This window comes from Muscardinus avellanarius (assembly GCF_963383645.1).
Source record: "Muscardinus avellanarius genome assembly, chromosome: 16".
NCBI lineage: Eukaryota > Metazoa > Chordata > Mammalia > Rodentia > Gliridae > Muscardinus > Muscardinus avellanarius.
The window spans coordinates 48659085-48681234 of NC_137802.1; the positions used below are offsets into that span (position 1 = coordinate 48659085).

The 22150-nt window shown below is 40.2% G+C and overlaps 1 protein-coding gene across 1 annotated transcript in view; it reads right to left on the bottom strand.

Annotated features, from left to right (window-relative positions):
* FBXO47 (F-box protein 47) overlaps positions 1-22150 on the bottom strand; it is a gene marked incomplete at its 3' end in the record, with an annotated part of 44115 nt that overhangs the window by 20439 nt on the left and 1526 nt on the right. The window contains exons 2-4 of the mRNA XM_080714051.1: positions 14141-14217; positions 7305-7382; positions 1363-1471 (exon numbers count right to left, since the gene is read on the bottom strand). Coding sequence (XP_080570177.1) covers positions 1363-1471; positions 7305-7382; positions 14141-14217 — 264 coding nt within the window. The remainder of the gene's footprint in view (positions 1-1362; positions 1472-7304; positions 7383-14140; positions 14218-22150) is intronic.

A 22150-nucleotide genomic window follows, 5' to 3' on the forward strand; every position in this document is an offset into this window, starting at 1 on the left:
AGGGAGGCTGAGACAGGAAGATTGCAGGTTGGCGGCCAGACTCAGCTACTTAGTGAGTTACTGAAACTTAGTGAGACCCTGTTTCAAAATAAAGAATAAAAAATAGGGGTTGGGGGTGTGTAGCTCAAAGGTAGAATGCTCTGGGTTTAATCACTAGTATCAAAAAAAAAATGAGAAGAAAAGAAAAGAAAAAAAGGCTTAAGAAACACTAGATTGCTGGGCATGGTGGCGCATGCTTGTAAACGCCCCACTTGGGAGGTGGAGACAGGAGGATCACGTAGGTTCAGAGCCAGCTGTGCTGGCTTAAGAGACTTGTTTCCAAATTAAAAAAAAAAAAAAAAAGTATAAAATAGGTCTGGGAGTGTAGCCTGGAAGTAGAAGGGTTTCCAGGAACCCCAAGTACCACCAAAAAAAAAAAAAAAAAAAGAAAAAAGAAAAGAAAGAAAGAAAGAAAGAAAGAAAGGAAGAAAGAAAGGAAACACTAGACTGGCTGGACTTGGTGGCGCATGCTTGTAATCCCAGCATTTGGGAGGCTGAGACAGGAGGATCGTGGTTCAAGGACAGCCTCAGCTACTTAGTGAGGCTCTTTGCAACTCAGTGAGACCTTGTTTCCAAATAAATAATAAAGCCGGGCATGGTGGCGCACGCTTATAATCCCTGTGCTTGGGAGGTGGAGACAGGAGGATCCCGCAGGTTCTAAGCCAGCCTTGCTGGCTTAAGAGACCCTGTTTCCAAATAAAATATAAGATAGGTCTTGGAGTGTAGCCCAGAGGTAGAAGGGCTTCCAGGAACCCCAGTACCACCAAAAACAAAACAAAACAAAACAAATAAAAAAATTTTTTTTAATGTGGTACTGGGGATTGAAACAAGGGATGTTCTACCTCTTGAACTACACCCCCAGCCCTATTTTATTTTTTAAAATTGAAATGAGGTCTCACCAAGTGCTGAAAGTCTTGCTAGTTTGATCTGTGATCCTTCTGTCTCAGCCTCCCAAGTGCTGGGATTATAGGCATGTGCCATTAGCCCAGCTCATAAATTTTTTTTTTGGGGGGGTGGTACTAGGGATAGAACCCAGAAGCATTATATCTGTGAACTACACCGCTAGTCTGATTTTACTTCTTATTTGGAAACAGGGTCATGATAGGTTGATGAGAGTCTCACTACAGCTAAGGCTGTCCTCAAACTTGTGATCCTTCTGTTTCAGCCTCCCAAGTACAGGGATCACAGGTGTGTGCCACCACATCTGACTCATAATTTATTTTTGAATATACCTTTGAACTCTGCTACCCCCCCCCCATTTTAGTACCTGTATAGTATTATCTTTGAATTGTAGGTTTTTTTTTTTTTTTTTTTTTTTTTTACCTGGTTTGCTACAAACGATAGTTTGCATCTTGCGGGAGAGACTAGTCAACTCACATAAGAAGTTAAAAACACGATGGCACTCCAGTTCATCCCAACCTGCAGTTAAGGTCTAAGGAAAATAAAATAGAGGAAATATTGCATGTGTTCAGACCATCAAATCAAAACATATGTCAGTGCCCCCTATTTCTAGCATATGACCAAGGTGATGTGTAATTTATCCACTATGGAGCTTTTTATAAGTAATTTACATAGCTCAAACTTAGAAGTCTTCCAAAGTCCAGTTTCTTTTTGGTTGAAAAGAAAGTATTATTTTCAGAAAACTTTAAAATGCTTCTGAATACTGAACTTTGACAATATGAAGAGAATAAAGTGAAGCCAAAACCCTAGAACTCAGCTTTAGACATCTGACACGTCATTAAACTGTGGCTTAGTATGAAGATGATCGTAGCACCCCTTTGGCCCCCTCTAGCTGTCATTTATGATATTGCTTACAAGTTATAATCTCATATTAATGTGAAATTTTAAGTATGTATGTATGTATGTATTTATTTATTTATTTATTTATTTATTTATTTATGATTTTTGGATGTGAACAACCAAAAAACTTTTTTTGTGTGTGGATGTTTGGTGGTACTGGAAGTGGAACCCAGGGCTTCCTACCTCTGAGCTATACTCCCAGACCTATTTTATATTTTATTTGGAAACAGGGTCTCACTAAGTCGCTGAGAGCCTCACTCAGTAGCTGAGGCTGGCTTTGAACCTGTGTGATCCTCCTGTCTCAGCCTCCCAAGCACGGGGATTACAAGTGTACACCACCATGGCTGGCTCCAAAAAACTTTTGGTAGGTCAAAATTCAGTAACCATCTTTGAAAATACTAAAATACATAGTCAAGCATGTATGAAAAGAAGATTCAATGTTATAAAACTATAATTAGACTTTGAAAGGTTTAATAACAAATTATTCTTAAAATAATTGTATTAAAGTAGGTTTTTTTTTTTTTTTTTTTGGTGGTGGTACTGGGGGTGGAACCCAGAGGCTTTCTACCTCCGGGCTATACTCCCAGACCTTTTTTATATTTTATTTGGAAACAGGGTCTCACTAAGTTGCTGAGAGCCTCACTAAGCAGCTGAGGCTGGCTTCGAGCCTGTGCAATCCTCCTGTCTCAGCCTCCCAAGCGTGGGGATTATAAGCATGTGCCACCATGCCCAGCTATTTAAGTAGTTTAAAAATTAATATTGCTGGGTGTGGTGATGTATGACTGTAATCCCAGAATTTGGAAGGCTGAGACAGGAGGATCACAGGTTCCAGGACAGCCTCAGGAAGTAGCGAGACTCTCATTAATCTATTGAAACCCCATTTCAAAATAAAAACAAAAAACTGGGCTAGGGGTAGAGGTAGAGGTAGAGCCTGGGTGCAATCAGCAGTACCCCACACATAGAGAACATTAATATTCAAGCCTGGTGTTCTGGATCATACTATCTCAGTACTTGCCTGGCACAGCAGGATCAGAGGTTCAAGACCTGTTGTGTCCATTCTCTCAGGTGCAATGTCTACTTCCTACAGTTGTTATTATTTAATTCCATAATATAGCTGGGCGTGATGATACACACTTGTAATCCTAGTACTTGGGAGGCTGAGGCAGGAGGATCTGGGTTCGTGGTCAGCCTCAGCTATTTAGCAAGGCCCTTCATAATTCAGTGAGACCCTGTTTCAAAAATAAAAAAGCCGAGCGTGGTGGCGCATGCTTGTAATCCCAGCATTCGGGAGGCTGAGACCAGAGGATCGCGGTTCGCAGACAGCCTCAGCTACTTAGTGAGGCCCTCTGCAACTCAGTGAAACCCGGTTTCAAAATAAAGAATAAAAAATAGGGCAGGGGGTGTAGCTCGGAGGTTGAATGCCCCTGAGTTCCATCCCCAGACCTGCAAAAATAAATAATAAATAAATAAATAATCGAAGAAGATCTTAGAAGATGGAAAGATCTGCCATGTTCATGAATAAGCAGAATAAATATAATTAAAATGGCCATCCTTCCAAAAGTGATCTATAGATTCAATGCAATGCCCATTAAACTACCAAGATCATTCCTCACAGACATAGAAAAATCAGTCCTTAAGTTTATTTGGAATAACAAAAAGCCCAGAATAGCCAAAGTAGTCCTCAGCAACAAAAACCATACAGGAGGAATCACAATACCTGACTTTTTTTTTTTTTTTTTTTTTTTGTGGTACTGGGGTTCCTGGAAACCCTTCTACCTCTGGGCTATACTCCCAGACCTATTTTTATACTTTTTTAAAATTTAGAAACAGGGTCTCTTAAGCCAGCGCAGCTGGCTTCCAACCTGTGTGATCCTCCTGTCTCCGCCTCCCAAGCGTGGGGATTACAAGTGTGCACCACCACGCCCTGCTCAATATCTGACTTTAAACTATACTACAAAGCCATTGTAATAAAAAAACAGCATGGTACTGGCACAAAAACAGACACACAGACCAATGGAGCAGAATAGAAGACCCAGAAACAAGTTCACATACTTTCAGCCAATTGATTTCTTTTTTTCTTTTTTTTTTCTTTTTTTTTTTTTTTTTTTTGCAGGTCTGGGAATGGAACCCAGGGGCACTTGACCCCCGAGCTACACCCCCTGCCCTACTTTTTATTCTTTATTTTGAAACCGGGTCTCACTGAGTTGCAGAGGGCCTCACTACAGCCAATTGATTTTTGACAAAGGGGCCAAAAACATACACTGGAAAAAAGATACCTTCTTCAACAAATGGTGTTGGCAAAACTGGTTAATCATATGCATAAAATGGAAATTAATCCCACTTTCTCATCCTGCACAAGAGTCAGTTCAAGATAGATCAAAGACTTGGAAATTAGACCAGAGACATTAAGGCTCCGTGAAGAGGGTATAGGTCCAACACTGCAACACATATGCACAGATAAAAGCTTTCTCAACAAGACCCCAAAGGCACAACAAACTAAAAGGCGAATCAATACGTGGGATTGCATGAAACTGAAGAGCTTCTGTTCAGCAAAGGAAACTGTCAAGAACCTCAATCGAGAGCCAATAGAATGGGAGAAGATTTTTGCCACCTACTCCTCTGATAGAGGACTAATATCTAGAATATATAGAGAACTCAAGAAACTCAACACTAAAAAAAATCATCTAATCAAAAAATGGGCAAGCAAACTAAATAGACACTTCACAAAAGAAGAAATTCAAATGGCCAATAAATGCATGAAAAAATGCTCAACATCACTGGCAATCAGAGAGATGCAAATCAAAACCACCCTGAGACTTCACCTAACTCCAACTAGAATGGCAATCATTCAAAACACAAACAACAACAAATGCTGGCGAGGGTGCGGAGAAGTGGGAACTCTAAAACTTTGTTGGTGGGACTGCAAATTAGTGCAACCACTTTAGAAAACAGTATGGAGAATCCTCAGAAGAATGGGAATAAATCTACTATTTGATTCAGCAATACCACTTCTGGGTATCTACCCAAAAGAAAGGAAACTAAACTACCAAACTAATGCATGTGTATCTATGTTCATAGCTGCACAATTCACCATAGTCAAACTATGCAACCAGCCAAGATGTCCATCAAAAGATGAATGGATGACAGAACTGTGGCTTATGTACACAATGGAATTGTACTCAGCCATTAAAAAAAACACAATTACAGCATTTTCAGGGAAATGGATGGATCTTGAGGACATTATGCTAAGCGAGATTAGTCAGTCACAAAAAGTAAGGAATTGGATGCTTTCCCTAATATGTGAAAACTGGGGTGAAAGGGGTCATAGGAGGAAATCCAGGTGAAAAAGGAGATCCTATAGAGGAGCAAATAAGGCAACCTAACTGTGGAGATGGGAGGGGGGAGGGAAACTCTTTAAAGTGCACGATGTACTAATTCATATCATAGTCAACCACTAAGCCAAGCATGGGAGGGAGGGATGGGGAGGGAGTGGGGTGGGGGCTGGGTGGGGGCTGACTGGGTGATGTGTGCATTTATGTCTACACAAGTTTTTTACCCCATTATGATGTATACATACAATGCACTAATAAAAATATATAAAAAATAAAAAGGAACTAAAATAAAAAAATAAAAAAAGACAACAAATAGGGTTGGGGGTATAGCTTGGAGGTAGAATGCCCCTGGGTTTAATTCCCAGCACCACAAAAATAAATAAATAAATAGATAAATAAGTTGCATATAAATATATAGATATATATTCATATATTATTTGGTACTGGGGATTAAACCCATGGGCATTCTATCTCTGAGCTACAGTCCCAGACCTTTTTATTTATTTATTTATTTTTATTTATTTATTTTTAGTGGTACTGGGGTGGAACCCAGAGGCTTTCTACCTCCAGGCTATACTCCCAGACCTATTTTTTTTTTTTTTTTGGTGGTGGTACTGGGGTTCCTGGAAGCCCTTCTATCTCCAGGCTACACTCCCAGACCTATTTTTACATTTTTATTTGGAAACAGGGTCTCCTAAGCCAGCGCGCGCGGCTAGCTTCGAACCTGCGTGATCCTCCTGTCTCTGCCTCCCAAGCGCGGGGATTACAAGCGTGCGCCACCACGCCCGGCCTCCCAGACCTATTTTATACTTTATTTGGATACAGGGTCTCACTAAGTTGCTGAGAGCTTCACTAAGTAGCTGAGGCTGGCTTCGAACCTGTGCGATCCTCCTGTCTCAGCCTCCCAAGCGCAGGGATTACAAGCGTGCGCCACCATGCCCGGCTCCAGCCCTTTTTATTTTTACTTTGAAATAGGTTTTGCTAAGTTGCTGAGGCTGTCCTCAAACTGAGGCTGTCCTCAACCCTATGATCTTTCTGTCCTAGCTTCCCATGTACTGAAATTACAAAGGCCCTGCTTGGTTATGTCTTCTATCTTCTTTGTTTACAATAAAAGGTTAGTAAACATTTTCTTGAAATCATAGTGGATTTCTAAAATTGCACCTTAAATAACTAGCCCAAGAGTTTAAACTTACCGTGTGTGTGTGTGTGTGTGTGTGCGTGTGTGTGTGTGTGTGTATCATTCTATAATATTTCTAGGTTTTTTTTTTTGTGTGTGTGTGTGGGTTTGGGGATGGAAACCAGGGGCATTTTACCTCTGAGCTACACCCCTTGCTCTATTTTTTATTCTTCATTTTGGAACAGGTTCTCACTAAGTTGTAGAGGACCTCAATAAGTAGCTGAGGCTGTCTTCATATTTCTAGTTTGCATAACTGACTGGAGCAAATAAATGGTAAATTAAATAGTAAATTTTTCCTTTTTTTCATTTTTTTTTGATACTGGAGGTGGAACCCAGGGGCTTTACTACCTCTGGGCTATACTTCCAGACCTCTTTTTATATTTTATTTGGAAACAGGGTCTCACTAAATTGCTGAGAACCTTACTAAGTAGCTGAGGCTGGCTTTGAACCTGTGCGATCTTCCTGTCTCAGACTCCCAGCACTGGGATTACAAGTGTGCATCACCACACCTTGCCTTAATAGTAAATTTTTTTAACCAGTTAGAAATGGAAGAAGAAAATCTGAGATGACAAATACACAATCAGATTAATACATTCTCAATCTGTGTGTGTGTGTGTGTGTGTGTGTGTGTGTGTGTGTGTGTGTGGTACTGGGGGTAGAACCAGGGGCTTTTCTACCTCCAGGGCTATACTCCCAGACCTATTTTATACTTTATTTGGAAACAGGATCTTACTAAGTTGCTGAGAGCCTCATTCAGTAACTGAGGCTGGCTTTGAACGGGTGCGATCCTCCTGTCTCAGCAGCCCAAACTCTAGGATTACAAACATGCATCACCACGCCTGACCTACATTCTCAAATATTTATAATTTTATTTGTTAACCTATGGAAGGATAGATTCTATACTCTGATTGTTGACAGTTCAAAAAGTATTCTTTTTTCTTTTATTAAAAATATACCTGTAAAAACATGCCATAACATGCTAATCCTAAACATTGCATAGGAGCTGCACAGCCATTGAATTTAAAACAGGAAACCTGTAAAGAGAACAACTGTTAGTCTTTCCTTTTCAGTGACTCTGTACAATAATTTGACATTCAAATTTAATGGAAATAAGCATAATCAAGCCAGGCATGGTGGCGCATGTTTGTAATCCCAGCATTCGAGAGGCTGAGAACAGAGGATCCAGTTCGCGGCCAGCCTCAGCTACTTGTGAGGCCCTTTGCAACTCAGTGAGACCCAGTTTCAATACAAAAAATAAAAAAATAGGAGGTAGAATGCCCCTGGGTTCCATCCCCAGTATCACAAACACAAAAAAGCATAATCATCATATATTCTGACTAGCACTATATTATATAGGTGATTATAAAAGAAACATGAAGTAGATTCTGTCCTCAGGAGCTCACAATTTAAGTGAATAAGGTACAGATGTTATAAAATTAATAATAATTCAGAATATGTACAAATGAGCCAGATATCTTGGTGCAAGCCTGTAATCTCAGTACTTCTGAGGCTGAGATAGGATGATCACAGATTTCAGGACAGCCTCAGCAATTTAGAGCAAAGCCTTGTTTGAAAAGGGCTGGATATGTAGCTTGGAGGTAGAATGCCCATGGATTCAATTCCCAGTACCAGAGAAAGGGAGGGAGGGAGGAAGAAAAGGAGAGGGAGGGGGGAGAGACAGACGAGAGAGAGAGAGAGAGAGAGAGAGAGAGAGAGAGAGAGAGAGAGAGAGAGAGAGAGAGAGAGAGAGAAGAGAATATGAAAATGAATGAATATGAATGAGAATGAATATGTATAAATGAGATGGGGGTGGTGGCTGACACTTGTAATCCCAGTACTTGGGAGGCTGAGACAGGAAAATCGCAGGTTCACTGACAGCCTGTTACTTAGTGAGGCCCTTTGCAACTTATTGAGACTCTGGTTTAAAATAAAGAATAAAATAGGACTGGGGGTATAGCTCAGAGGTAGAATGGCCCTGGGTTCAATCCTTAGTATTGCAAAAGAAAAAGATAGTGCTGGGCGTAATCCCCACGCTTGGGAGGCTGAGACAGGAGGATCGCACAGGTTCGAAGCCAGCCTCAGCTACTTAGTGAGGCTTTCAGCAACTTAGTGAGACCCTGTTTCCAAATAAAATATAAAAAAGATCTGGGAGTATAGCCTGGAGGTAGAAAGCCTCTGGGTTCTACCTCCAGTACCAATAACAACAACAACAAAAAAGATACATAAATATATATGAATGTTTAAGTGACTAAATGAATACTATATCATATAACGGAAAATTTGGGAATGATAAAAATGCTTATAAAAGAAATGTGAAATAAGAAAACAGAAAAAAAAGGAGTAGAAAGTAAAATTGCATCGTTGGGAGAATCCTAAATACCAGCTATGAACCTTGAACCTTAGTTTGCTAAAACTGAGAGCCAATGAGAATTTTTTTTTTCCAGTACTGGGGATGGAACCCAGGGGCATTCTACCTCTGAGCTACACCCCCAGCCCTATTTTTTAGTCTTTTTAATTTTGAAACAGTCTCACTGAGTTGCAAAGGGCCTTACTAAGTAGCTGAGGCTGTCCGCAAACCATGATCCTTCTATCTCAAACTCTCAAATGTTGGGATTACAAGTGTGCGCCACCATGCTCAGCTCAATGAGAAATTTTTAAGCAAAAAAGATTGTGTGTGTGTGTGTGTGTGTGTGTGTGTGTGTGTGTGTGTGTGTGTTTGAGTGTTGATCCCAGGGGCATTGGGGCATTCTGCCTCTGAACTATAGCCTCAGCCCCGTTTTTATTTATGTATTTATTTGAAACAGAGTCTAACTAAATTGCAGAGAGCTTCACTAAATTGCTGTGCTGTGATCCTGCAGTTTCAGCCTCCCAAATACTAGGATATGGGCATGTGCCAACACTCAACCAGGCAAGATTATCTTGATGAAATGCGCGCGTGCGTGTGTGTGTGTGTGTGTGTGTGTGTGTGTGTGTGTGTGTGTGTTACCCAGGGGCATTGTATATCTCAGATATATCTCCAGTCTGTTTTGTTTGCTTTTTTGAGGCATGGGCGACTGAACCCAGGGGCATTCTATCTCCAAACCATATCCACAGCCCTATTTTTTATTCTTTATTTTGAAACAAGGTCTCACTAAATTGCAGAGGGCCTCACTAAGTAACTGAAGCTGGCTGTGAGCCTGTGATCCTCATGTCTCAGATTCCAAGTACTGCGATTACATGTGTGCTCCCCAGCCTATTTTATTTTATTTTATTGTTTTGAAACAGGGTCTCACTAGGTTGCCAGCTTGCCAAGAATCTCACTAAGTTGCTGAAGCTGGTCTCAAACCTGTGATTTTCCTGCCTCAACCTCTCAAGTACTGGGATTACAGGTTTGTTCCACCATGTCCATCTGAATATAATGTTTTAAGGGGAAAAAATCCTTTGAATTAGTACACAGAACAGTTTGGGGATTGGTGAGATGTATGGCAGAAAGATCATCTGGGAAGCTGCTAACCACAGTTTAATGCAAATACCATATGGAAAAAAGTGACTACAGGAGAACAGTTTGTATTCTCTTGAGCACAGAACTGAACCCTAGAGAGCTAGGTGTGATGGCGCATGCTTGTAAACCCAGCATTTGGGAGGCTGAGACAGGAGGATCATGGTTTGCAGACAGCCTCAGCTACTTAGTGAGGACCTCTGCAACTCAGTGAGACCCTGTTTCAAAACAAAGAATAAAGAATAGGGCTGGGGGTATAGTTCAGTGGTAGAATGCCTCTGGTTCCATCCACAGTACCACCCAAAAAACCCAAAAAACTGAACCATGATTGGATGTATGTTTTGATATATATAGTAAAACTCTAAATCTTTTAGAGAGATTATGCCCAAATGCACTGATATGCATTTCCTAGTCTATTGTAAGAGGTTTGTCATATTAGGTGATAAAATACTTTTCTATGAAACAGACCAAATAATGTCCTTTTTTTTGTGTGTGTGTGTGGTACTAGGGGTGGAACCCAGAGGCTTTCTACCTCCGGGCTATACTCCCAGACCTTTTTTTTATATTTTATTTGGAAACAGGGTCTCACTGAGTTGCTGAGAGCCTCACTCAGTAGCTGAGGCTGGCTTCGAACCTGTGCAATCCTCCTGTCTCAGCCTCCCAAGTGTGGGGATTACAAGCGTGTGCCACTACACCCAGCTATTTTATTCTTTATTTTGAAACAGGGTCTCACTGAGTTGCAAAGGGCCTCACTAAGTAGCTGAGGCTGGCCTTGAACCTGCTATCCTCCTGTCTCAGACTCCCAAATACTGGGATTACAAGTGTGTGCCACCACACTTGGCTTTATTTACTTCTTATTTGGAAACAGGGTCTAAGTTGCCAAGGCTGGCTTTGAACCTACAATCCTCCTGCCTCAGCCTCTGAAGTACTGGGATTACAAGCATGTGTCACCACATCCAGCTTATTTTTGTATATTTATTTGTTTTGAATTTTGGTTTTATTTTTGGTGCTGGGGATAGAACCCAGAGGTATTCTAACTCTGAGTTATACCTTCAACCCATTTTTATTTCTTATTTTGAAATAAGGTCTCACTAAGTTGCAGTAGTGCCTCACCAATAATCAAGGCTGACTTCCAATCTGTTATCCTCCTATGTCAGCCTTCCAAGTATTGAGATTATAAGCATGTGCCATTGTGCCTGGCTTCATACATTTAAATAATAAGATTTCAGCACTTAAAAATTATTTCATTTAAATAAAATATCTAAGCTGGGCGTGGTGGCGCACGCTTGTAATCCCCGCGCTTGGGAGGCTGAGACAGGAGGATTGCACGGGTTTGAAGCCAGCCTCAGCTACTTATTGAGGCTCTCAGCAACTTAGTGAGACCCTGTTTCAAAATAAAATATAAAATATGTCTGGGAAGATAGCCCGGAGGTAGAAAGCCCCTGGGTTCCATTCCTAGTACCACCAAAAAATAAAAAATAAATAAATAAATAAATAAATAAAATATCTAAGCTGGGCCCAGTGGTGCATGCCTGTAACTCTTTCAAAATAAAACAGGTCTAACTAGGGGTGTAGCTTGGTGGTATGATGCCCCTGAGTTCAAGTCCCAGAACCACAAAGCAAAAACAAATAAAAATTCCTTATACTGCTTTTTTTTTTTTTTTTCCTGTTCTGGGGATGGAACCCAGGGGAGGCCTCACTAAGTAGCTGAGGCTGTCTGCTAACTGTGATCTTCCTGTCTCAGTCTCCTAAGTACTAGTATTACAAGTTTGCGCCACCACACCCAGCTTCCCTTTATACTGTTTTTTATGTTTTTTTGTTTTGTTTTGTTTTTTTTTACAGTACTAGGGATGAAACCCAGGAGCATTCTACCTCCAAGCTACACCCCCAGTCCTACTTTTCATTCTTTATTTATTTTTTATTTTTTGGTGGTACTGTTGTATGCAGAGTTTGTGAGAAATGAGAAACTCGAGAGTCCAAGGGAAATGTGCCAATTGAAGCCTTTATTAGCTGGCCAGTGGCGGAGCCCTCAGTCTAAAATCAGACCTGAGGGGCGTGCCAACTGGCCGGGTTAGGGGGCTTATAAGGGGAAGGCAGGCGGGTTACAGAAGCAGAATTCGCGGTTAGGAGGTGTTAGGGGAGGGGATACCACACAGGAGTTTTAGGTAGAGATAAGCCTTGTTGGGAAAAGGGGTAGTCTCCTTCCTGCTGGGAGTAGTGTAGTCATTCTTAGAGGAGCCAGGTAAAACTTATATTTACTGCTCGAAACAGGAAGAGGGATTCAGTTACAGGGTAGTGTCGGGTGAGATCAAACTGAGTCTCCTCTGCTTCCACAGTACTGGTAGAAGGAAACCGTTCTACCTCCGGGCTACACTCCCAGACACCCATTTTTTAATATTTTTATTTGGAAACAGGATCTCTTAAGCCAGAGAAGCTGGCTTCGAACCTGTGCGATCCTCCTGTCTCTACCTCCCAAGCACGGGGATTACAAGCGTGCGCCACCACGCCCAGCTCATTCTTTATTTTGAAACAGGGTCACACTAAGTTGCAGAAGGCATCACTAAGTAGCTGAGGCTGGCCTTGAACCTGCGATTCTCCTGTCTCAGCCTCCCAAATGCTGGGATTATAAGCATGTGCCACCACACCTGGCTTATGCTGATTTTGCTATATATACACACTTATGCTAAAGTTTAATTTATATATTATGCACAGTAAGAGACTAATGACATTAATAAATAGGATAATTTAACCAGGCATGATGATTCAGGAGTAGCTTGGGTTTGAGGCCAGTCTCAGCAATTTAATGAGGTCCTCAGCAATTTACTGAGATCTTGTTTCAAAATAAAAATTAGAACTGGGCTAGTGTTATAGCTTCTGGGTTCAATCACCAGCAAAAAAAAAAAAAAAAAAAAAAAAAAAAAAAAAAAAAAAACCCACCAAACCCCAAAAACCAAAAACCAAATCAAAACAATCTCCCCCAAAAAACACCTCAAAACGCACAAAAACAAAACAGTGTCCAGTAATAGAGCTGCCAACATCTTTACTCTTCTACTGTGAGGGCCATTAAGCAAGATTAGGGTTACTTAAACAGAAGCACTCAGCTACCACAATAGATTTTTGTAATCCAGATAGCTTCTAAGTAACTAAAGAATAGTAGCATATATAATAACATGGATACACTGGGGAATGGAGAAAGGGCTAATTCACACCCCCAAGGGAACAGGATGACAAGCGATTTCATCTTGCTACTTAGAATGAGAACCTTATGAATTGTTTACTTTGGGGATTTTCCTTTTTGTGTGTATGTGTGGTTCTGAGGATTGAACTCAGGGGCATTCTACCTCTGAGCTATTCCTCCAGCCCTGTTTTATTCTTTTATTTTGAAACAGGGTCTCACTAACTTTCTAACAGCCTAAGTTGCTGAGGTTGGCCAAGAACCTGAGATTTTCCTGTCTCAGCCTTTCAAGTACTGAGATTAGAGTGTGCCACCAAGCCCAGCTTGAAATTTGCCATTTAATACTTTAATTGCAGGTGACTGTAGGTAACTAACATTGTACATAAAAGGAAATGACAATCATATTATATTTGGAGTTAATATAATTTGAATACTTGGTAAACTATTAGGTTGACACAGTATTAAAGTATTTCACTGATACAGACTAAAACTATTATTAGACTGACCAGATTTTTAGTACTAATTCATGGACTGATATTAAAGATATATTTTTTTCAGTACTGGAATGGAATCCAGGGGCATTCTATCTCTGAGCTATATCCCTAGCCCTATTTTTATTCTTTTTCATTGTTGTTGAGGTACTGGGGATGGAACCCAGGGGCATTCTATCTCTGAGCTACATACCCAGCCCCATTTTTTTTCTCTTTATTTTGAAACAGGGTCTCATTGAGTTGTAAATAGCCTCACTAAGTAGCTGAGGCTGTTTGTGTACTGTGATCCTCTGGTGTCAGCCTCCCAAGTACTAGGATTATAAGCATGTGCCACCATGTCTGGCTCTTAAAGATACATTTAAAATGAATATAACATTAGCAATAAAAAATCCTTTTTTTTTTTTTGGTGGTACTGGGGATGGAACCCAGGGGCCTTCTACCTCTGGGCTACACTCCCAAACCTATTTTATATTTTATTTGGAAACAGGGTCTCTTAAGCCAGCTGAGGCTGGCTTTGAACCTGCGTGATCCTCCTGTCTCAGCCTCCCAAGCACGGGGATTACAAGCGTGCACCACCATGCCCAGCTAGCAATAAAACATCTTTTCTAAAAATCAAAATTGTGAATTAACTAAAAAATATGATCTTACTTCTGAGAGTATCTTGTGAATATACTTTAGTCTCTCCTTGGTGGGCAGCAGCAATGTGCATCTTTTAAATAGCAGTCCTGAGCAAATGAAAAGACAAAAGAAAAAAATCATATAAATATAATTAATTTAAACATGTCACTGGTATAATATAATGTTTCCTGAAAGTCAAGAATGGTGTGCCACAATGGACTATGATACCGCTTTTACAAGAACATTTGGAAGGAAGAGTACAAACCACTTATACTACATGGCCTCTGATGTCCAAGCGACTCTGATGTCCATCTAGGAGGTCTTGAAAAAACATCCTGCAAAGAGTTGTGAAAATAATACCACAGGACACATGTGGAAATATTTAGATTTAAAAAGATACAATAATGCCAGGGCATAGTGGCACATGCTTGTAATCCCAGTGCTTGGGAGGCTGTGACAGGAGGATCGCACAGGTTCAAAGCCAGCCTCAGCTACTTAGTGAGGCTCTCAGCAACTTAGTGAGGCCCTGTTTCCAAATAAAATATAAAATAGGTCTGGGAATACATCCCAGAGTAGAAAAGCTCCTGGGTTCCACCCCTAGTACCACAAATACAAAAAAGATACAACAATAAGGTATAAAGACATACTACAGAAATTTTATTTTATTTTGTATTTATTTCATTAAAATAAAATTTCTAGATTTTTTTTTTTTTTTTTTTTTTTTTGCGGGTGTGAGGATGGAACCCAGGGGTCCTGGACCTCCGAGCTACACCTCCTGCCCTATTTTTTATTCTTTATTTTGAAACAGGGTCTCACTAAATTGCAGAGGGCATTACTAAGTAGCTGAGACTGTCCACTGACCGTGATCCTCCGGTCTCAGCCTCCTGAATGCTGGGATTACAAACGTATGCCACTCCGCCCAGCTTTTCTACGATTTCTTGAAATCAACCTCATGTTCATAAAAGAAAATATTTTGAGTTGTTAATGTAAAACATGAAAAGAATGAGAACATATATTTTGTATTCCCTTTTTCAAACAGAAAAACTTAAAGTCATAAGCACTTAAAATTTCAGGGATTAGAAGTCACTTTTGTTCACAGAAAGTATTTACTTTGGAGTTAAATATCTATCTGTTCTTTCAAATATATCCTTTTATGGAGTATGCATGTTAAGAATATATAGGATTTTGAGATCAAACATTAAAAAAAGGAACAGAGCCGGGCGTGGTGGTGAACACTTGTAATCCCAGCATTCGGGAGGCTGAGACCAGAGGATCGTGGTTCGAGGACAGCCTCAGCTACTTAGTGAGGCCCTCTGCAACTCAGTGAGACCTGGTTTCAAAATAAAGAATACAGGGTGTATTCATTTCGAGTCACCCCTCCATGCCAGTCTGGTATGGAGCTGTATTTCTATCTTTCTAATAAACTTCTTTAAATCTTCAAAAATAAAACAAAACCAAAATAAAGAATACAAAATAGGGCAGGGGGTGTAGCTCAAAGGTCGAATGCCCCTGGGTTCCATCCCCAGACCTGCAAATAAATAAATAAATAAATAAATAAATAATAAAAAAAGGAAAAGAAAAAATCCTTCAATTTCTCTCAGTAAGATGTGACTTGAACGCTGGGCGTGGTGGCACACGCTTGTAATCCCCGTGCTTGGGAGGCAGAGACAGGAGGATCACACAGGTTCAAAGCCAGCCATGCTCGCTGGCTTAGGAGACCGTTTCCAAATAAAAATGTAAAAATAGGTCTGGGAGTGTAGCCCGGAGGTAGAAGGGCTTCCAGAAACCCCAGTACCACCAAAAAAAAAAAAAAAAAAAAAAAAAAAAATAGATGTGACTTGAACTACAGTGACAGGAAGTATATGATTTATTTCCCCTAAGAATTCTGTTTTCCTAAAATGGCAACACATTATTAACATTCCTATAAGAACAAATGTCCTCAAACTAAAAAATAAGATAAATGGTAGGGAAGTCTGTTACCTGAACATCATGATGATTTTCTTTAGTTTTTATCTCTGCTTCCATCCCCAGTACCTCAACAACAATGAAAAAGAATAAAAATAGGGCTAGGGATATAGCTCAGAGATAGAATGCCCCTGGATTCCATTCCAGTACTGAAAAAAATATATCTTTAATATCAGTCCACGAATTAGTACTAATAATTTATTATTAATAATAATAATAAAATTATTATTTTATATAATAATTATATAATTCTGAAAAATCTATAGAAATCAATTTTTTGTGTGTGGTACTGGGGTTCCTGGAAACCCTTCTACTTCCGGGCTACACTCCCAGACCTATTTTTATACTTTTTTTATTTGGAAACAGGGCAAGGCTGGCTTCAAACCTGCGTGATCCTCCTGTCTCTACCTCCCAAGCGTGGGGATTACAAGCGTGCGCCACCACGCCCAGCCAAATTTCTTTTTAGAAGTTGCTATACTTGACCCTGTTTCCAAATAAAATATAAAATAGGTCTGGGAGTGTAGCCCGGATGTAGAAGGCACCTGGGTTCCATCCTCTGTACTGCCAAAAAAAAAAAAAAAGTTGCTATACTTGGCAACACATGAGCAGAATCTTATTTTATTTTATTTTCTTCTTATTATTATTATTTTGTGGTACTGGGGTTCCTGGAGGCCCTTCTACCTCCGGGATACACTCCCACGGGCTACACTCCCAGACCTATTTTTTAACTTTTTTATGTTTTTTAAGGGTCTCTTAAGCCAGCGAGGCTGGCTCCGAAACAGCGCGATCCTCCTGTCTCTGCCTCCCAAGCACAGGGATTACAAGTGTGTGCCACCATGCTCGGACAGAATTTTATTTTATTTTATTTCATTTTATTTTTTTATTTTTGGTGGTACTGGGGTTCCTGGAAGCCCTTCTACCTCCAGGCTACACTCCCAGAACTATTTTTACATTTTTATTTGGAAACAGGGTCTCCTAAACCAGTGTGCGCAGCTGGCTTCGAACCTGCGCAATCCTCCTGTTTCTGCCTCCCAAACGCGGGGATTAAAAGCGTGCGCCACCACGCCAGGCAGAATTGAATTTTAAACATAAACTTTCAGCCGGGTATGGTGGCACATGCCTGGAATCCCAGTATTTAGGAGGCTGAGACAGGAGAATCACAGGTTCAAAGACAGCCTCAACAATTTACTGAGGCTCTCATCAACTTAGCAAGACCCTGTTTTCAATTAAACACACACACACACACACACACACACACACACACACAAAGTCTCTTTTTTGGTGTGCAGTGGTGGGGATCAAAGCACAGTCTCTCACATCAAGGCATGCACTCTACCACTGGGCCCCTTTCCTCATTCTTATATATAAAAAGACTTCTAGAGTCAGACAGGGTGGCACATGTTTGTAATCCCAGTATTTGGGAGGCTGAGACAGAAGAATTAAGGCCAGCCTTGGCAATTTAGAGAGGCCTTCTGCAATTTAGTGAAACACTGTTTCCCTATAAAAATTAAATAGGGCTGGGAGTGTAGATTAGAGGTAGAATGCTTCTGGCTTCAATCCCCAATACTAAAAATAAAAGTTAAAGAAGAACAAAATTATGTCATTTAAAAAAAATGAATGTAATTGGACAACATTATGCCAAGTAAGAATAGTCAGTCATGAAAAATAAGAAATCAAATGCTCTCCCCTAGTATACAGAAGCTAGAAAGAAAAAGGGTCATATGAAGCTGGGCATGGTGGTGCACGCTTGTAATCCCAGCATTTGGCAGGCTACTTAGTGAGGCCCTTTGCAACTCAGTGAGACCCGGTTTCAAAATAAAGAATAAAAAATTGGGTTGGGAATGTAGCTCGGAGGTAGAATGCCCCTGGGTTCCATCTCCAGTACCGCCAAAAAAAGAAAAAGAAAAAGGGTCATAGGACCCTTCATCAACTCTAGAGAAGCCACACATAAACAAACAAATAAGGAGATCTAACTGGGAGGGAGGGGAGGGAGGAAGAGGGAAATTCCCTAATATATATGATGTACATTCACAAACATCAAAGTCAACACTAAAGCAAACATGAGAAGGAGGGAGCATAGGGGTTTAGGGAAGGGCTAAATGTGTGAGTGTATGCCTCTACCATCTTGTACTCCATTAAGGTACATGACTACAATGCAACAATAAAATTTTTTTTTAAGTTAAAAGTTAAATTTTTTTTAAAAAATTGAATAAAAAGACACTTTGTCTACATGTGTGGTAGTACATGCCTGTAATTCTAGTACCTGGAAGGCTAAAATAAGATTATAATTTTGAGACTAACCTCATCAATTTAGTGAGAACCTCAACAACTTAGACCCCATTTCAAAACCAAAGAGAAGGGAGCTGTGATGTAGCTTAGAGGTATAGAATGCCCCTGAATTCAATTCCCAGTACTAAAAACAAAAACAGAACAAAAAAACATTTTCAGTGTTTGTGTTTTATGCTGAGTTATCCCTTCAAATATTAGCATCCACTCTCATGGGGATGCTGGGGAATTGGAGCCTATAATTGTATACTGTTTATCTTTTTTTTCCTTCCTTTTCTTTCTTCCTTTCTTTCTTTCTTTCTTTCTTTCTTTCTTTCTTTCTTTCTTTCTTTCTTTCTTTCTTTTTCTCTTTTTGGTGGTACTGGGGATGGAACCCAGGGGCCTTCTACCTCTGGGCTACACTCCCAGACCTATTTTTTATATTTTATTTGGAAACAGGGTCTCTAAGCCAGCTGAGGCTGGCTTCTCAGCCTTCCAAGCGCACGGCGGGGCGGGAGCGGGGAATACAAGCCTGTGCCACCATGCCCGGCTTACTGGTTATCTTTTCTAATGTAAAACTACAATTTTATTTTTTATTTTATTTTATTTTATTTTTTGCGGTACTGAGGGTGGAACTCAGGGGCATTCTACCTCTGAGCTACACCTCCAGCCCTACTTTTTATTCTTTTTTTTTTTTTCTTTTGGTACTGGGAATGGAACCCAGGGGCCTTCTACCTCCAGGCTACACTCCCAGACCTATTTTATATTTTATTTGGAAACAGGGTCTCTTAAACCAGCTGAGGCTGACTTCGAACCTACACGATCCTATCTCAGCCTCCCAAGCGCAGGGATTACAAGCGTGCGCCACCATGCCGGGCATCTACTTTTTATTCTTAACTTTGAAACAAGGGCTCACTGAGTTGCAAAGAACCTCACTCAGTAGCTGAGGCTGTCCGCATACTGCAATCCTCCAGTCTCAGCCTCCCTAATGCTTGGATTACAAGTGTGTGCTACCATGACTGGCGAGTTTTTTTTCCTTTTAAACACAGGTGTTCTGTTATACCCTTTAGAGACCAACTTCTTTAAATACTACCCACTAAAATAGTCACATGTAATATTCTTTTCACATTAGCCATCTGCTCTGTCCTGTATAAAAAAAGCAAATTAAAATTTATAATCTTCAGGTACAGGATTCTGAACATGTTATTTTAATGTCTGAAAACAAGAACAGATCAGATAAGAATGACAATGTGAAAAGTGGTATGTATATAAAACATTTACCTAAAGAATCTCATTAACCAGGTGATTGCTTCAAAATTAAATGAAGGGTTGGCACTATTACATGAATAAAACAATTTTAAAAAGCTAGCTATTAAGATCAATACTGCTGGGTATGGTGGCATACGCTTGTAATCCCAGCATTTGGGAGGCTGAGAAAGGAGGATAACAGTTCACAGACAGTCTCAGCTACTTAGTGAGGCCCTCTGCAACTCAGTGAGAACCTGTTTCAAAATGAATAAAAAATAGTGTTAGGTGTGTAGCTCGAAGGTAGAATGCCCCTGGGTTCTATCCCCAGTACTGCAAATAAATAAATAAATAAATAAATAAATAAATAAATAAATAAATAAGATTAATACTATTTTTTTTTGCAGTACTAGAGATTGAATCCAAGGGCATTTACCTCTGAGCTACATACACCCCCAGCCCCATTTTTTCTTTATTTGGAAACAGGGTCTCACTATATTGCAGAGGGCCTCACTAAGTAGCTGAGGCTGGCCATGAACTTGCGTTCTTCCTGTCTGTCTCTCAAGTACTGGGATTACAAGTGTGTGCCACCACACCTGGCTCTATTTTGTGTGTGTGTGTGTCTGTGTGTGTGTGCGCGCGCGCGCACGCTAGGGTTTGAACCCAGGGCTTTTACCTTTAAGGTACATCCCCAGCCCTATTTTATTCTTTTGCAGTACTGGTATATGTATATGTATATATACTTTGATGTTTTTACATAGCAAATATTCTTACTTTATTATCTTAAAGCTAGACATCCTTGGACTACTAAAGGCAATATTTGCTAAACTGTTATGCTTTTATTTATTCCGTAGTACTGGGGATTAAACTCTGGAGCATTCTATCTCTGAGCTAACCCCTTGGACATATATTATCTTTAATTTGAAACAGGATCTCAGTAAATTGCTGAGGCTGGCCTGAAACCTTCAATCCTCCTGTTTCAGCTTCCCAAATACTGGGATTACAGGTATGTGCCATTGTGCCCAGCTATTATGCCGTTATTTCTCTGTGATATCTAGTTTTATTTGTTTGTTTGTTTGTTTGTTTGTTTGTTTGTTTGTTTTTGAGGTACTGGGGATGGAACCCAGGGGCATTTGACCGCCGAGCTACACCCCTGCCCTATTTTTTATTCTTTATTTTTTGAAACAGGTCCTCATTGAGTTTCAGAGGGTCTCACTAAGTAGCTGAGGCTGTCTGCGAACCATGATCCTCCGGTCTCAGCCTCCCAAATGCTGGGATTACAAGTGTGCTCCACCACACCCGGCTTGATATCTAGTTTTATTGACATGCCTTGGTTAATTATAAAGAGGTTTCATAGTTTAATTGGTGTCATTAGTCAAGTCGAAATTAGGACTTTATTTCAGCACTCTAGGGAGAGTGAAATCAATGAATGAGATGAAAGATACCAATGATTACATATTAAGAGAAGAAAGATTATATGGAATTTCCTTTGACAAGACTTACTTAATTATATCATAATGATTTATTAGCAAATGCAGAACGCTTAAATAAGAAAAACATTGTTTTTGATAAGAGAAGAAATGATCCTCCAAAATAATGTGCTTAAATTTCTTTCTTTCTTTTTTTCTTTCTTTTTTGTGGTACTGGGGGTGGAACTCAGAGGCTTTCTACCTTCAGGCTATAGTCCCAGACCTACTTTGTATTTTATTTGGAAACAGGGTCTTGCTAAGTTGCTGAGAGCCTCACTAAGTAGCTGAGGCTGGTGATCCTTTCTCAGCCTTCCAAGTGCTGGGATTACAAGCATGCACCACCATGTCCAGCATTAAATTTCTATTTTTAAAGACTAGATAATGGTTGAAATAATAAAGGAGTAAGAAATAAAACTCATTAGATCCACAGGAAGTAAAGCATAGAAAACATCAATTTTCTCAATTGATAAACTACTTAGACAATAAGCATAAGTGACATTGTATCCACATAAAATCATAGGGACTGACTCTTCACAAGAAGTGCATTTTCTTAGCTTGTTATAGGTTGTGCTGGCATATGCCAGTAGTAATCCCAGTACTTGGGATGCTGAGACAGGGAGACTGCAGGTTTAAGACTAGAATGTGGTAATTTAGCAAGACCCTATTTCAAAATAAAAAATAAACTGGGTGTGATGGCATTCACTTGTAATCCCAGTAAATGGGAGGCTAAGACAAGAGGATCACAGGTGAATGGTCAGTGTCAGCTACTTAGTGAGGCTGTTCACAGCTTAGTTTCAAGATCAAGAATAAGCCAGGCGTGGTAGTGCACTCTTGTAATCCCCGCACTTGGGAGGCTGAGACAGGAGGATCGCGCAGGTTCGAAGCCAGCCTCGCTGGCTTAAGAGACCCTGTTTCCAAATAAAATATAAAATAGATGTGGGAGTGTAGCCTGGAGATAGAAGGCCCTTGGGTTCCATCCCCAGGACCACCAAAAAATTAACAAATAAATAAATAAAATAAAGATCAAGAATAAAAAAATAGGGCTGGGAATGTAGCTCAGAGATAAACTTCCTCTAGGTTCAATCCCCAGTACTGC